Source organism: Pleurodeles waltl, chromosome 8 (genome assembly GCF_031143425.1).
Source record: "Pleurodeles waltl isolate 20211129_DDA chromosome 8, aPleWal1.hap1.20221129, whole genome shotgun sequence".
NCBI classification, from domain to species: domain Eukaryota; kingdom Metazoa; phylum Chordata; class Amphibia; order Caudata; family Salamandridae; genus Pleurodeles; species Pleurodeles waltl.
The window spans coordinates 28,546,000-28,563,955 of NC_090447.1; the positions used below are offsets into that span (position 1 = coordinate 28,546,000).

Sequence of the window (17,956 nt, forward strand, 5' to 3'; positions counted from 1 at the left end):
TGAAACAGCCCCTGGTGACAGTGTTATATTTTAATATAAATTATGGGGGGGGAGCCCCCTTCTGGTTATTACACATGCACCCATGTTCACAGACCTGAACATGGGCTACACTGTGTGCAGTTGTGAGATGTGAGAGGCATCCCTACAGAAAAGAACCCGTGAGGAACATACAAAACACCATCAATGTATAAAATATAATGTGAGGGAGAAAGTGGTTCATGAAATGAGTGTTTGCCACAGTCATGACATCAGTCATTTTAGCAGCAGTCCCTCAAGGAGGAAACTGACTTTAGCTAATGGTCTATCAGGTGTTGCTGCAATATCTCCACCCTGGGAGAATGAAAACCTAATTTCACTCTTCGTCATCCCATTTACTCTTGAAGTCACCAGCATTTGTATAGCGCGCATCTACCATGTGTATGGTCCCAGGGTTTGGGTGCCCTCTACAGATCTGGGGTTCTTATTAACTCTCTGGCGGCCCTCTCTTCAATCTTTAGTTCAATGAAGGTAAAACCAGGATGCATCTGACCCATGGATCTGTCACGCAAAGGTCTTTACCATTAGGATACTGGGCTTCCCCTGTTCATCCTGAAGCGTCATTGGATGCTTGCGGCCATGATGTTGCAATGTTGTGTCATCATCGCCCCTCATCTCCAGACCATCAACAGCTCGTTTGCATCTGCCACCTTCCCCGAGAGCTGGAAACACGCGGAAGTCAACGCCCTCCTGAAGAAACCTACGGCGGACCCCAGCGACCTGAAGAACTTCCGCCCCATCTCGCTCCTCCCCTTCCCTGCCAAAGTCATCGAGAAGACCGTCAACAAGCAACTGACCAATTTCCTTGAAGACAACAACCTACTCAACCCCTCCCAGTCCGGATTCCGAGCCAACCACAGCACAGAAACCGCCCTCATCTCAGTCACATACGACATCAGAACTCTGATGGACAATGGAGAAACAGTCTCCCTCATCCTCCTCGACCTTTCGGCTGCCTTCGACACCGTCTGCCACCGAACCCTAATATCCCGCCTGCGCTCCACTGGTATCCAAGGACTGGCCCTGGACTGGATCACCTCTTTCCTCTCTAACCGCTCCCAAAGAGTCTACCTCCCTCCATTCTGCTCAGACCCCATCGAGATCATCTGCGGCGTCCCACAAGGCTCCTCGCTCAGCCCGACTCTCTTCAATGTCTACATGAGCCCCCTCGCCGACATCATACGCTAACACAACATCAACATCACCTCCTACGCCGACGACACTCAGTTGATACTTTCCCTCACCAAGGACCCCATTGGCGCCAAGACCAACCTGCAAGATGGAATGAAAGACGTCGCAGAATGGATGAAACTCAGCCGTCTGAAACTCAGAAAAAACGGAAGTCCTCATCCTCAGAAACACCCCGTCCGCCTGGGACGACTCTTGGTGGCCCACGGCCCTAGGCACCGCACATACCACCTCAGACCACGCACGCAACCTCGGATTCATCCTGGACCCGCTTCTCACCATGACCAAACAAGTCAACGCCGTATCATCTTCCTGCTTCCTCACTCTCCGCATGCTCCGAAAGATCTTCCGCTGGATCCCCGCCGACACCAGAAAAACTGTGACCCACGCTCTCGTCACAAGCCGCCTGGACTACAGAAACACCCTATATGCAGGAACCACAGCTAAACTCCAGAAACGTCTGCAGCGAATACAAAGCGCCTCCGCCCGCCTCGTCCTCGACATGCCCCGCAACAGCCACATCTCCGCCCACCTGAGACACCTGCACTGGCTTCCCGTCAACAAAAGGATCACCTTCCGGCTCCTCACCCACGCACACAAAGCCCTCCACAACAAGGGACCCGAATACCTCAACTGTCGCCTCAGTTTCTACACGCCCACCCGTCAACTTCGCTCCGCCAACCTCGCACTCGCCGCTGTCCCTCGCATCCGCCGCACCACGGCAGGTGGGAAATCCTTCTCCTACCTGCCGGCCAAGACATGGAACTCCCTCCCCGCCAACCTCAGGACCACCCAGGACCACCCTGCATTCCGGAGGCAGCTCAAAACCTGGCTCTTCGAGCAGCAGTAACCCCCCTTCCCCTAGCGCCTTGAGACCCTCACGGGTGAGTAGCGCGCTTTATAAATGTTTTTGATTTGATTTGATTCCAGGTACCACACAATGCCATGACACATGGAACCTGGATGTTGTTACCTGAAATGTCTGCTGGGAGCGATGTTCAGATACAGGAAGTTGATTTTGCCAAGGTGTCTGTGCTGCACAAAGAGCTCGGCGGCCATTTTCCCTGTGATTGGGCGGTGCTCTGGCGGGCCAGGCTTCCCATGCTCCTCCTCGGCTCGCGGTCTGTGTGGTTCCACATCACCCGCACACCTGCAAGGACAAAGGCAAGACTTACAACAGGGCCCTACAATGGGTATTACTTGTGCATGCAGTTACTCACATGGCCAATGGACACTATAGACCATCCTCTTTCCTGTAAGTGCACTCTGCCTGTGTCTAGAACAGACTTCATTATCATAAAGTTATTTTGTGGCTCATTCACCCTACTCTATATTACTGTGTCTCACTCCTGAAGACAATACATTCAGGGTGGACTGCCCCATGGCGCAGGTGGCTAAGTCGACGCTATACATGGTTAATTGTTAAGATAAATAAAACCTACCGCGCAACCTTGACTTTGGGGGGTACAGCTAGGACATTAGACACCTGAAAAGACAACACATTGCACAGGACTTTGACAAAACTGTCAGCAATATGTGCCCTTTTTTTCAAGTTGCAAATATTTTGGTTACACTGTTTATTTAAAAATAAAAGAGCAGCGCTTGCTTTCATTTTTCTGCAAACAGTTGCATAAAACAAAGGGGCATTCTGGAAGCATTATAAGTAGCCACTAATTGGTAGATGTTGCTTCTTACATGGACACCGCTCATATGGGACCCTCTTTCAGTAATGCAAGGACCCGTCCTAGCACTAAGGGCTTAGTGTCAATGAACCATTACAACAGTCTCAATCATGCTCCTCACCTCTACCTTACTCCATTGTTCCTTTGACCACCCATCACCAATGACGCCTGCAAGAAAAAATATTTCCTGCGTCCTCACCAGTGGACTCTCTCATCCACATGCTATTCACGGATGGCCTATGCGTCTTGTGAGCCTACACTTTATGACTTCGTTTTTAGGACTTGATATCATTCCATTGACCAAAAGTCATCAACAATGATAGAAAATGACGTCGCCCAGTTCTTAGTTCCTTAGCACCCAGCCAAAGACAAATTCGCCTACTATCATGAATCTGAAATGGCTGTGGCTGCTTTTTTGTTCTTTAGTTTGACCTCAGTAAAAGTAGCAAAGTGCATGTGTGTAAGGTATGGACAGTCTTGCCCTCATCCATACCTCACACCCATGCACCAGACATGCACATGGGACATCGGTGCAAGGATCGTGGTGTCACACAGAGGTGAACTTTACAAGAGTGGGTCTGTTACACTGAACTCCACCTGGATCTGAAAAAGGATTGTTCAGTACAAACAATCTATCAGATGTGGTATGGTGCCACCACCGCTTCATCTCTGCAACACAGGACATGGACAGAAGCCGAATGTCAATGGAGAAAGCACATGTGGTGGCCCCTTCAGGTCACATGACAGGTTCACCTTATGGACCTAGGCCTCAGCACACACTCTAGATTAGAATGTTATCTGATTCAAAAAAAGTCAGGCACCCTTGAGAAGTAACTTATATGGCAGAAGACATACTTTTTAGAACAACAGTTAGAATCTTGACTTAATGAGATAAAACTTTATAACTAACATGAGACATACAAAAATGAAACAAAGGACATTTTACGTTATACAACCGTATTGTTTGATTTTTTAAGGATGTCCTAATTTAAATTTTAACACTTTTTATACTGGTGTATTTTGTATTATATAGCAGGTGGTGTTGTACCCCTTTATGGTTTGAATTAGCTAAATAAAGTTCTTCCAAGTGTAAAGTGTACACAGTTATGTAGCATTGATGTTACCTGAAGAGCACTGTGGTTCACATACACATTAGTCGCACACTCAAGGCTACCCCAAAGATTGGCTGTAACCTAATGAGCGTACTTGCCTAAGATGAGAGTATACTGACGTGTACTTGCCTAAGATGAGAGTATACCGATATAATACTTGCCTAAGATGAAAGCATACTGACGCGTACTTGCCGAAGATGAGAGTATACCGACGTGTACTTACCTAAGATGAGAGCATACCGACGCGTACTTGCCTAAGATGAGAGCATATCGATGCGTACTTGCCTAAGATGAGAGCATACCGACGCGTACTTGCCTAGGAGGAGAGCATACCGACGCGTACTTGCCTAAGATGAGAGAATACCGACGCGTACTTGTCTAGGATGAGAGCATGCCGACGCGTACTTGTCTAGGATGAGAGCATGCCGACGTGTACTTGCCTAGGATGAGAGCATGCCAATGCGTACTTGCCTAAGATGACAGTATACCGACGCGTACTCCCGACAGCCATTTCCCTGGGCCACACCACCTCCTACAACCACTGCCTCTGCTTTTCCCCGCCCATAGGAGGAGCCCACACAGGTTTTCACTGGCTCTTGTGAGGAAATTAACCCTTTCCTCACTGCTTTTGTCTGTCATTCACCACAGCTTGTATAATTTCATAACAATGGACAGCTCCCCTATTTCTCATGCTGCCATTGAGGAGGAGGAGGCTATTAAAGAGAACTTAAAAGATTTTATCCAAATGTCAGTTGAACAAGCAGTCTCTGCTTCACTGGAAATATTATCCAAAAATCTGGAAACTTCTGTGGTAAAATTGGTTTCCAAGACGATTTTAGTCCAGTCTGCGGGGATAGCAGAAAGCGTCCTTGTGCTTCAAAAAATACCAAAGCGACGCGATTGATTGGTGAGGATTTCTCACACAGGACAGAGGACGTGGTTCCTCAAAGGCCTCCCTTATGGGAGGGGATAACCTCTAACAAATCATCTAAAATATGTGAGTCCAAATCTAAACATATTTCTTCTCCTATTATAATTTCAAAAATTCTGGACACTGATGATGAATTGCATGACCATAACCCTGATTTGGATACTTACAACATTGATAATGGAGATTCTTTCTCCCCTCCTCCTCCCAAGAAAGCCAAATTGGAGGCTCAAGAACTTTCTAAGTCATGCGAAGTCACAGATGCAGATGGGGAACCTATGTTCGACCCAAATGACATTCAGCATTTGCATTCCACTGAATGGTTTCCTGCGGACCATGTGGCTGAATACGTAACCTCCAAATTGCCCATTCCTCTTGACAAACAAGTCAGAGCGAAATTAAAATCAGAATGTCCTCGCCCATCTCTAAGCTCAAAAATATCAGCAACTCCTGCTATTGACTCTTCCCTCGTCACGTTTTTCACAAAGTTTGGGAAAGACCCAGGCAAAGCAGTGGATTAGGCTTGGTCCACATGCCAGGACAAATTGTTAGATGTTGTGGGACCTTTGACCCGCATTTTTGACATGGCGGAAACAGCCCGTTTGGAAAATGCTATCATAGACCCTGTTGAATTATCGTTATGGATACAACAAGCTATATGTTTATTAGGTAACACCAATTCTCCAATTACCCATGAGCACAGGAAGGGGCTCCTGCTCCAGCTCGATCCCAAACTAGTGAGCCTGGCAGTCTCAGATCCAGGGATTAAAGCGGAAGGTCTCCTTTTTGGCGACTCTTTTATCAAAGAGATTAGTGAATATGTTGCTACGTTTGCATCACTGGACAAGGTGCAACAATCGCTCAAGAAGATGTTCTCCAGTCGGGTTTTCACCAGGGCCGGCAGAGGCAGGAACCACTTTGCAGCCAGAACATATAATAACCAATGTTCCCGTGGCGCATATACCAACACCTACCAGGAATACAGACCTCACTTTTACTCGCAGAGAAATCATGGTTTCAGAAACAAGGGCAACAGGGGTTCCAGGTTCTCTTCCCAGCCCGGTAAGTCAACCTTTTGGCCTTCCTGTTGTAGGAGGTCATCTTGTATTGTTCCTTCCAAAATGGCAGTCTGTCACAGCAGATCCTTGGGTTTTAAACACCGCCCAGGGATACACTATCGAGCTCTACTCAGAGCCTTTTCAATCAATCTTTCCTCATCCTCCCCAGTTTTCTTTAGAAATGACACACTTGATTTCTGCAGAAATTCAGTCTCTTCTTCAAAAATAAGCAATTGTCCCTTGCCCCTCGACCCTCCGGGCTTTGTCAGCTCGGTCTTTTTAGTTCAAAAGAAAAACAAAACAATGGGGCCAGTTATCAATCTAAAACAGTTTAACCAATTTGTCGTCTACCGTCCCTTCATAATGGAAACCACCCTGCATCTCAGAGATTATTTACTTCAGGGTGACTTGATGGTTCGGTTAGACCTTCAGGATGCGTATCTCACAGTCCCCATGCATCCGGATTCAAGAAAGTTATTACAATTCCAATGGCTCAATCAAACATATAATTTTTCTTCCCTACCTTTCGGTGTTTCTTCTGCCCCATGGTGTTTCACAAAACATATGAAACCAATCGTAGCCTTTCTCAGAGCTCGGGGAGTCAGATTGATCATTTACTTGGACGATATCCTTCTCATGAACCAAAATTGTTTGTCTCTTCTTTCTCATGTTCAACTAGCTTGCACTCTTTTCATAGATCTCGGCTTCATATCAACAAAGAAAAGTCTTCCCTAGTTCCTGTTCAAAGAATAGAGTTTTTAGGTTTCCTGGTGGATTCCGTTTCGGCCACACTTCTTCTTCCATCCGCGAAAATAAAATCCATCAAATCGGAAATTCTCCAAACTTTACACAGTTCCCTTCTTTCTATCAGATCCCTAGCAAGAACAGTAGGTCTTCTGTTGTCATCAATCCAGACCATTTTCCCAGGCCCTGTTACATTATCGAGCCCTTCAAAGATTAAAGATTTGTCATCTCCAAAGAGGTCTTGCTTATTCGGACTCTATCGCCCTAGATCAAGACTCTCGAACAGAGTTGCAATGGTGGATAGACCATTTAGACGCATGGAACAGCAGGACCATTTTGCATCATCCCCAGATCTTGTATTAGAATCAGATGCAAGTCTGCTAGGTTGGGAGGCCCAGTGTGGTCCAACCTCGACTGGAGGTACATGGTCTCTAGAGGAGTCAAAGTTGCACACAATTGTTTAGAGATGCTTGCCAGTTCCTTTGCAATCAAAAGCCTGGCAAGAGACAGAGTTTGTTGCTCAGTTCTTCTCAGGATGGACAACGTTTCAGTGGTCCGTTACATCAACCATTTGGGAGGCACAAAGTCCAAACCTCTAGCGGAATTAGCGGAAGGGTTTTGGGATTTTTGTCTTCAAAACAGAATTTCAGTCCATGCAGAATACTTACCAGGCAATCTCAATTCAGTAGCTGATTGGCACTCTGGCCATTTTCGAGACTCAAGCGATTGGGAGCTCCATCCCGACCCAGAGGACCGGTGATGCAGTCTTTTGTTGCCTGCGGTTGCAGCGGGAAGATTCCGTCGACCCACGGGAGATTTCTTCAGAGCTCCTGGTGCAAGAAGGAGGCAGGCTACCCCCAGAGCATGCACCACCAGGAAACAGTCGAGAAAGCCGGCAGGATGAAGCGATACAAGGTTGCAGTAGTCGTCTTTGCTACTTTGTTAAGGTTTTGCAGGCGTCCTGAGCAGTCAGCGGTCGATCCTTTGGCAGAAGGTGAAGAGGGAGATGCAGAGGAACTCTGGTGAGCTCTTGCATTCAGTATCTGAAGAATTCCCCAAAGCAGAGACCCTAAATAGCCAGAAAAGGAGGTTTGGCTACCTAGGAAGGAGGATAGGCTAGTAAGAAAGGTAAGAGCCTATCAGAAGGACGTCACCTGCTGGCCCTGGCCACTCAGAGCAGTCCAGTGTGCCAGCACACCTCTGAATGCAAGATGGCAGAGATCTGGGGCACGCTGGAGGAGCTCTGGACACCTCCCCTGGGAGGAGTAGGTCAGGGAAGTGATCACTCCCCTTTCCTTTGTCCAGTTTCGCACCAGAGCAGGGCTGGGGGATCCCTGAACCGGTGTAGACTGGCTTATGCAGAGAAGGGCACCATCTGTGCCCATCAAAGCATTTCCAGAGGCTGGGGGAGGCTGCGCCTCCCCAGCCCTGACACCTATTTCCAAAGGGAGAGGGTGTAACACCCTCTCTCTGAGGAAGTCCTTTGTTCTGCCTTCCTGGGCCAGGCCTGGCTGGACCCCAGGAGGGCAGAAACCTGTCTGAGGGGTTGGCAGCAGCAGCTGCAGTGAAACCCCGGGAAAGGCAGTTTGGCAGTACCCGGGTTCTGTGCTAGAGACCCGGGGGAATCATGGAATTGTCCCCCCAATGCCAGTATGGCATTGGGGTGACAATTCCATGATCTTAGACATGTTACATGGCCATGTTCGGAGTTACCATTGTGACGCTATACATAGGTAGTGACCTATGTATAGTGCACGCGTGTAATGGTGTCCCCGCACTCACAAAGTCCGGGGAATTTGCCCTGAACAATGTGGGGGCACCTTGGCTAGTGCCAGGGTGCCCACACACTAAGTAACTTTGCACCCAACCTTTACCAGGTGAAGATTAGACATATAGGTGACTTATAAGTTACTTATGTGCAGTGGTAAATGGCTGTGAAATAACGTGGACGTTATTTCACTCAGGCTGCACTGGCAGGCCTGTGTAAGATTTGTCAGATCTCCCTATGGGTGGCAAAAGAAATGCTGCAGCCCATAGGGATCTCCTGGAACCCCAATACCCTGGGTACCTCAGTACCATATACTAGGGAATTATAAGGGTGTTCCAGTATGCCAATGTGAATTGGTGAAATTGGTCACTAGCCTGTTAGTGACAATTTGGAAAGCAGAGAGAGCATAACCACTGAGGTTCTGGTTAGCAGAGCCTCAGTGAGGCAGTTAGACATCACACAGGGAACACATACATATAGTCCACAAACCTATGAGCACTGGGGTCCCGGCTAGCAGGGTCCCAGTGATACATAAACATACTGACAACATAGGGTTTTCACTATGAGCCCTGGGCCCTGGCTAGCAGGATCCCAGTGAAACAGTGAAAACACCCTGACATATACTCACAAACAGGACAAAAGTGGGGGTAACAAGGCTAGAAAGAGGCTACTTTCTCACACTCCAGGAACAAAAAAGGCGTACAAAGCAGCTTGGTCTCTTTGGCACAGCTGGTGTGTGGGAAAATACATTGATTCCTTCACCGCAGATATAACCTTTATTGTTTATTTCTTGGCAGCGGAAGCCATTAAAGGGAAGACTTATCGTACCATTAACTTGTACAGGTCAGCTATATCTTCTTCACACACTTACATCAACGGTAAGCCAGTGGGGTAACATCTGTTAGTTTGCCGTCTTTTGAAGGTAGTACAATTTTCCAATCCTCCTAAACCTAAATACAGTTCTTTGTGGGATGTAAATTCTGTTTTTAATCTTTTTACTTCTTGGCCAGATAATCCAAGGTTTATTTTGAAAAATATTATCTGCTAAGCTTACCATGCTTTTGTGCCTTGTCTCTTTTAAAAGCCTCTCTGATGTTAAAGCTTTAGATGTTACCACTCGTCATTTCACTCCAACAGGTGTTCTGTTTAATATTCACAGACGCACGAAGACTAATCTGTCGTCAGTTTTCTATCCCTATTTTCCTGACCACCCTAAGTTATGTGTGGGCCAATGTTTGAAAGCTTATGAACAACAGACAGTCGATTTGAGAGTTGCCTCAGCGTCCCAACTCCTCATTTCTTTCCGAAAACCTTTCAAACCTGTGTCCTTCCCTATTTCAGCTCGATGGGTCAAGTGGATTATGTCCTTAGTGGGTATCAATACTTCTGCCTTTGGGACCCATTCAGCCAGGGGAGCTATGGCTTCTAAGGCTTTTTGGAGCGGTTCCCGGTTGGAGGACATTCTCAGATCGGCTGACTGGTCTAATGATAATGTATTCAAAGTGTTTTATTGTAAACCAGTTCAACATGCTTCATTAAATGTAATAGATTCTCTTTAAACTAGCATAATAGGAGCCTCCGGTCTTGTCATAAAATGTAGATTTTCCTAGTAGTTTATGAAGGAAAGTCTTAATTTTATTAAAGACACAGAGGCGATTATTATCCCACCTCTACAAATTCTTACCTTTTGTTTATTCCCTCCCTCACAGCATCTTCAACGAATCCACAGGCTTCCTCCTAAAAGGCTGCTTTGCTAAGCAACACCTTAAAAGAGCCCCTGCATCAACCGTGTTTCAAATCAAACATCTTCAATCAGACGTTCGGATCCTTCCAAGTTCTGTTTCTGGACTTCTATTTATTATACAATAACTTTTGTCCGTTTTCATGGCAATCTGCATTTGTTGTTCTATTATTCCATTATTTGTTACTTTTTAATCTCGCACAAGAAAAGAGGGCTGTTCTCAGCCAAGATAAGTATTATAGGGGCAGCCTGTTGGTGATTGGTACATTATACTAGACTACGTGTTGTTTCCCATTGGCCACTTTTGTTTCCCTGATGGGATTTGTAGTTTTGTCTTGACTGCAGCTGCTATTTAAATAAACAAGAAAAAAATACCATAATACTCACCTCTGTGTCTTTAATAAAATTAAGACTTTCCTTCATAAACTACTAGGAAAATCTACATATATGTTTATTTGCTTCAAAGGCTGTATCACAAATCTCAATGGGTCTTCTTTTGGGACAAACAAGAGGTTCAAAACTTAATGCACCCAGGAGTGAGGACAGAGGTCCCACCTGACTCACGCATCTTTTCAGGGGCACTACTCCTGATGATTGGCCATTCAAAGAGAATCTAGCTGTAGGGCCTGAGTAGTCAGCCAAGGACACACATATTTTGAATGAATGAACACAATTACATCAGCAAAGCATGTTACGAAATAGAAATCTTACACCCACTCACAAGTAGTTCCCAGACTATGAAACCGGTACTGCGGTTTACAAATGATATGAGTGCACTGCACAAATGCTAATGCAATAACTTAACACAAGATAACATATGTGCCCTGATGCATAAAGAGAAAGCTTCTATGCATATATGAGTCCAGACATTCATTGCTGCATCTAACCCACTTCATTACACAAGCATACTTGCAATCAATAACCTTACAATGGTTGTAAGAGCAACGTTTCATCCAAAGTTTGTCTCTTTTACCAAATTGTATATATAATTTAGATCAGACATGACTTTGAGACTGTCATCCTCCTGAACTGAACCATAATAATGGGCTGTGAACTACTTAGGGCATCCACTGTCACCCGAGTTCTTCCTGTTCTAAAACTACTACTTCCTATTTTGAAGCAAGAATAAAGTAAAAAGTCCAAAACATGCTTCACAGAGCCCATCCTAGGATGAGCTCCTGCCAATCAGCAAAGGAAGAACCTTTGCACTAACCACAAGCGGGGTGCAGTCCACAGGTCACGACAAGGTGTAAATTACACAGTAAGCCTCTGTCTCTGAGTCTTGTCCCTTGCAGGAAGCTGGCTCTGTATATACTATATAGTGTGCATTGAGTCCAGGGGTTCCCCAGAGGCTTAACAGAGGCTAAAGTAGATAATACTAATGCTCTCTTTGTGGTAGTGCGGTCGAGCAGTTAGGCTTATCAGTGTAGTGCAAAGCATTTGTTGTACACACACAGAAAATAGAAGAAGCGCACACTCAATGACTTAACTCCAGACCAATGGATTTTATATTGCAAAAATATATATTTTCTTAGTTTATTTTTAGAACCCTAACATTCAAGTTGCAGGTAAGTACCTAAAACGTTTCGTATTTCACACAGGTATCAACAGTACTTTGTTTGAAATAGGTAAGTAATACAGTTTTTGAATTAGTGGCAAAAAGCTATTTTAAAAATGGACACAGCACATTTTTCAAACAGTTCCTGGGGGGAAGAAAAGTTAGATCTGCTTACAGGTAAGTACAACACTTACAGTCTCAGTCTCTGGGTTTTAGGAAGTCCACTGGTTGGGGTTCAAGTTAACCTCAAACACCCACCACCAGCAACACTGGGCCGGCCGGGTGCAGAGGTCAAAGTTGAGCAAATTTAACGAGGGATCCTATGGAGACAGTGGGGACTCGGAATCCGGTCAGCCAGCAGGTAAGTACCTGTGACTCGGAGGGCAGACCAGGGGGGATTAGAAGAGCACTAAAGGGGCCACAAGTAGGCACCAAACACACACCCTCAGCGGCACAGGGGTGGCCAAGTGCAGGGTGCAAACAGGACATTGGGTTTTCAATGCTGGTCTATGAAGAGACCCCGGGGGTCACTCAGAGGCTGCAGGCAGAGGCCAAGGGGGTGTTGTGGGCACACCACTGAACGGATAGGGAGGAGGGCCGCCTGCTGAATGATGAGGCAATGGGGGTCGGTTTCTACAAGGCATGGGGGCTGCGTGTGCAGGGTGCCTTTAGGCGTCGGATATCGTTGTCGGAGCTTCGCGGTCAGGGGGGTCCTTGGGATTTCCCTCTGCAGGTGTCGTCGTGGAGAGGTCAACCAAGGGTGGGCACTTGCTCCCAATTGCTTGGGGACGCTCCCTTGCTGGGTGGACCACCTGGACACGGGCAGTCCTCTGGAGTTGGCAGAGGTCACTGGGCCTGCTGGACGCGTCGCTGCTCTTTTTGCAGGTTCTTTGAAGCAGGAGACAGGCCGGTAGGGCTGAGGCCAAAGCAGTTGTCGTCTTCCTTCTTCTCTGCTGGGGGTTTCAGCTTAGCAGTCCTTCTTCTTCTTGTAGTCACCAGGAATCTGGTGAGCTGGGTTTAGGGAGGCCCTTAAATCCTAGATTGAGGGGCTTGTTGGGGGTCAGAGGGCAGTAGCCAATGGCTACTGTCCCTTTGGGGAGAGGGGCACATTCCTATACCTATTGGTCCATGTCCTCCAAACCAAGATGGAGGATTCTGCAGGGAGGGGGTCACCTCAGCTCTGGACACCTTAGGGGTGGTCCCAGCTGGGGTGGTCACTCCTCCCTGTTTTCCTTAATTTTCCTGCCAGACTTGCCGCTAAAAGTGGGGTTTTGTCCAGAGGCGGGCACCTCCAATAGCTGGAGTGCCCTGGGGCACTGCAACCCGAGGAACGAGCCTTTGACGCTCACCACCAGGTGTTACAGTTCCTGCAAGGGGGGGGGGGGGAGGTGTGAAGCACCTCCACCCAGAACAAGCTTTGTTTCTGACCACAGAGTGCACAAAGCCACTCACCCCATGTGGTCAGAAACATGTCTGAAAGTGGCAGGCTGGCACAGATCGGTCAGTCTAAGAGGCCCTTTGTTTGCATTTTTCCATAAATCCAACACTGGCATTTGTGGGTTTATTGTGCTGAGAAGTTTGATACCTAACTTCCTAGTATTCACTGAAGCCATTATGGTGCTGTGGAGTTCGTAATGACAAACTCCCAGACCATATACTCAATATGGCTACACTGCACTTACAATGTCTAAGGATGTACTTAGACACTGTAGGGGCATATTGCTCATGCAGCTATGCCCTCACCTGTGGTACAGAGCACCCTGCCTTAGGGCTGTAAGGCCTGCTAGAGGGGCGACTTACCTTTGCCACAGGCAGTGGTTTGTGGGCATGGCACCCTGAGAGGGGTGCCATGTCTACTTTGTCTTTTTCTACTCTCCAGCACACACAAGCTGCAAGGCAGTGTGCAAGTGCTGAGTGAGGGGTCCCCTAGGGTGGCATAATACATACTCTAGCCCTTAGAGACCTTCCCTGGCCAAAGGGCCCTTGTTACCATGGGTACCTTTTACAAGGGACTTAACTGTGTGCCAGGGCTGTGCCAATTGTGGAAGGAAAGATATAGTTTCAGGGAAAGAACACTGGTGCATGGGCCAGGTTAGCAGGATCCCACCACACTTTCAATCAAAGATGGCATCAATATTAGGCAAAAGGTGTGTGGGGGGGGGGTAACCATGCCAACAGTGGCACTCTCCTACATCCCTCGTTAGCGCTAATCTGTGGACCTGATCCCCACCAACCTGCGTATTTACAAAAATATGCTTGTTTAAAAAAATGCCCTTGATACTCTATTTTACATTTGTGAGGAGGTAGATAGTTACAAAAATGTTCTCCGCAATGGTCTTTCTCAATACAAAACACACAAAGCCTTTCTCTCTATGTACAATGCATGTCTTTAATTAAAAGGAACAGGCAGGTTTGCTAAGCTGAAGAATACATTCATAGATCAGAAGTCTGGTGCCCAGTAGGAGCACATATTCAGTTAGGAAAACTTAAAAATTCAAAAAATAACTTTAGTGATAGTGTTTTGTATTCAAACACCTGAGCATTAAACACTTTATATACAATTACACGCATTACTATCCCAGGGGCACTATGGCCTAGAAGATGATCTACAAGAAGAGGAAAAAACAGATGTCAGGAAATATTATCAGGGATTTAGGCAGATTACAGACAAGATGCTGAAGTCATAATTACCTTTCAACTTCAGTCTCTTCCATGGGCTGGAACTCCACAGGAAGATCAGTTCTAAAAGCAAGAGATGTCAGCCCCTTACTTGACCTCCAGAGGGCTTCCCCCTGAGCGAGCTCTGCCCCCACCACACTTACGCCTCTTGGCAGGTCCTGCAGAGTCACAGGTGCAGGACGGAAGAAGTCTTCGGGTCTACAATTATCGCGTTCCAGAACAAAGGGGTACGGCTGTCCAGAGAAAGCTGGGATTGTGGCAAAATGAAACTCTTCAGTCAAGGGCTGGAGTTGAGGTGCCCCTCGTCGTCGATGCCTTGGATAATGGGGTCTGTGATACAGCACAGAGGAGTCCTTTGGGAAGGCCTGATCCATGGCACCCAGTATGTCCAGGTCAGACAGTAGGGCCTGGTTGCTCTGGTATTGGTAGTAGACATTCTCTAGGTAGGGCAGGAGCTCCTCCCTGCTTCGAAGGTGGTCTCGGTAGGGCCTGAGGAGGTGGAGGACCTCCTGAAGGTAGAGCCAAGAGCCCCGACTGTTCTTCTGCAGTGTTGTTACAAACACGTTGATGAGCTCAGCCGTGAGAAGGTCCACGTCATGTCTCATGGGTTTCCCATCCTCCTTAAGCTGGTGGTTAATCCGTTGTCGCACGCTATGAGCCCAGCTTCCAGCCCGCAGCGTAGTACTCCTGCACTCTCTGGTACCTGCAAAGATTGGGTATGAAAGGTAAAATGTGTTTGCATTTTGAAACACTGCATATAATGAATTTACAACACATCATAAAGCATGACAACAAAATACACATAAAAGGTTTTGCTAAGAACATCCAGTAGATAAAGATAAATATACACCTAAATTTTAAAAAATTGCTATGATCTTGATCTCTAAATCACTAAGAATTGTAAGGCATTCACCGCCTCATCAACTTAGTTCGAAGTATTGGTTACATATTTATGGGATTAATACAGTATCAATATTTCACAACTATCGTTAGTACCCATACATCTACCATTACAAATTTACTTTCCATTGTGTTTATCATGGACAAAGCAGAACAGTAGCCCAAAACAAGCACTCCTCGCCTGGCATAAAAATAACACTGAGATATCTCTTTCTGAGAGCAGTTTATGTTTCACCTATGTAAGCCGAACAGTACAATGCAGACCTGTACTTACATTGCACTGAGATATCGCTTTCTAAGAGCAGTTTAAGTTTCACAAATGTAAACCCGACATTAGGATGCAGCCAATAGTTAAATAGCAATGATATATCTCTTCCTAAGAGCAGTTGAAACACCCAATAGCTAAATAGCACTGAGATATCGCTTTCTAAGAGCAGTTAATGTTTCATGCATGTACGCCTAACATTAAGGTGCAACCCGTAGTTAAACAGCACCGAGATATCGCTTTCTAAGAGTAGTTAATGTGTCATGCATGTAAGCCTAACATTAAGATCAACCCATAGTTAACTAGCACTGAGATATCTCTTTCTAAGAACAGTTAATGTTTCATGAATGTACGCCTAACATTAAGATCAACCCGTAGTTAAACAGTACTGAGATAACTCTTTCTAAGAGCAGTTAATGTTCCATGCATGTAAGCCTAACATTAAGATCAACCCATAGTTAACTAGCATTGAGATATCTCTTTCTAAGAACAGTTAATGTTTCATGAATGTACGCCTAACATTAAGATCAACCCGTAGTTAAACAGTACTGAGATAACTCTTTCTAAGAGCAGTTAATGTTCCATGCATGTAAGCCTAACATTAAGGCGCAACCCATAGTTAAACAGCACTGAGATATTTCTTTCTAAGAGCAGTTCGCCTAGAGGACAAGTTTCATGTATGTAAGCTTATTATTAGGATGAAAACCCGTAGTAAACCTGCTTAGGGGAAAAATAGAGAAAACTTAACATGAGTGAGACAGGTCACTGGTTTTATATTCTAAATGTGTTTGATGATTGAAGCTTTATGTTGTCAATGTATGTAATAAGTTCACAGGACGAGAAAGGCAGGCACACATCTGTACATTCTAGGCACTCCGTCCATGGTGTCACTCAAGCAGCAGTGCAAGCTGACCTATCAGACCTGGAGTGGGAGGGGGGGAGGGGGGGGGGGGGTGCACCAGGAGAATTTTGTAGTTTATTCAGAATGAAACGTGTGAGAAAGTAAGTTGAGCCGAAGCGGTAATGGAGGAGCGGATAGATGTGTACCTAGTCGCACTGAAAGACTTAAGCTGATTGTGGTTCTGTTTCTCAGATAATTTGGTAAGTAAACACCCTTCGTCTGTTTCTTAATCTCTTCATATGATACCCCTGATCTGCTTTTAATACCTTTATTTTTCATTAAATAAATTCAAACATCAAAATATCGATTTTCAGGATCAGCTGTTCCTCTGAAAACTTTATTGCATATATTACGTGTATAATACTCACCACTTGCACAATTATTCCAGACAAATAATCCATTATATCACAACGCTATGGTAATTTATTTTTCAACACACATATGCAGTGCTTTGTAGTGCTATCAAGGCACATAAAAACAAAAGTTCTAAAACCCAAAAAACACAAAGGAGTCCAAGGTATAACAACTTAAACTATAAAAGAAAATATATTCTATTATTAAAAAGGCAAGACTGTAGGCATTTCCTAAAGCGGCGTGCGTTGGTTTCTGCTTGTGTGCTACTTGGTAGTTCATTATGGTAGAGCTACCACGACCTGGCAGTGATAAGAGAGAAAAAACAATCCCAGAAGTCACCGCTTTAGGTGAAGAAAGCAGAAGCTGAGTTGTGGAACATAACAGACGGTAAGGGTAACAAGGCTTAAATTTGGCAGGTAAAACACTCAAGACTTTTTGTATAATTTCTCATTTACAATAAAAAAGGATTTCAAATCTGAATATCTATGGTACTTCTAAATTGAAACTGCAGAAATCCCCAGGCTAAATAATTTTACAGCACTCTTCTATAGGATCGTTTGCTGAGAACTGGTTCCAATACTAACATGCCTTTATAATAAATTTACCAAGCAAGCTACAGACTCGATCTCACAGGCAACGATCTGGGTCATTCAAAGACCCGGCAAAGATAAAGCACTAGCCCATCATGCAGGCCAGTCCCATTGTTAAATGCTTACGTTAAGCTCTTCACTAGCATCCGGGCGGGTAGGCCTAGAGCCGGGGAAGTGGTAACCTGCCCTGCTTCATGGACCCGGATCAGTAGGGTTTTATTCAAGGCAGGGGCAGTAGAGACAATAGAAACAACCTGCGTCACCTGACAGACTACTGTACGTAGGACGCGAAAAGAGGCACTGATGGCCTTGAGCGATTCTGAAACGTTCTTTGACTGAGTCCACTGGAAATTTCTGGAAGGTACTCTGGAGACTTCGGGTACAGGGCCTAGCCTCAGGAGTTCGGTACTCACGTGACATAAACATCTGTGAAGAGAGATGTGCACTGGGAG

General features: G+C 45.8%; 1 protein-coding gene across 1 annotated transcript in view; it reads right to left on the minus strand.

The window, feature by feature from the left end:
* DNHD1 (dynein heavy chain domain 1) overlaps positions 1 to 17,956 on the minus strand; it is a 337,397-nt gene that overhangs the window by 297,472 nt on the left and 21,969 nt on the right. The window contains exons 3-4 of the mRNA XM_069203282.1: positions 14,507 to 15,197; positions 2,198 to 2,374 (exon numbers count right to left, since the gene is read on the minus strand). Of these exons, the coding sequence (XP_069059383.1) occupies positions 2,198 to 2,374; positions 14,507 to 15,197 (868 nt within the window). The remainder of the gene's footprint in view (positions 1 to 2,197; positions 2,375 to 14,506; positions 15,198 to 17,956) is intronic.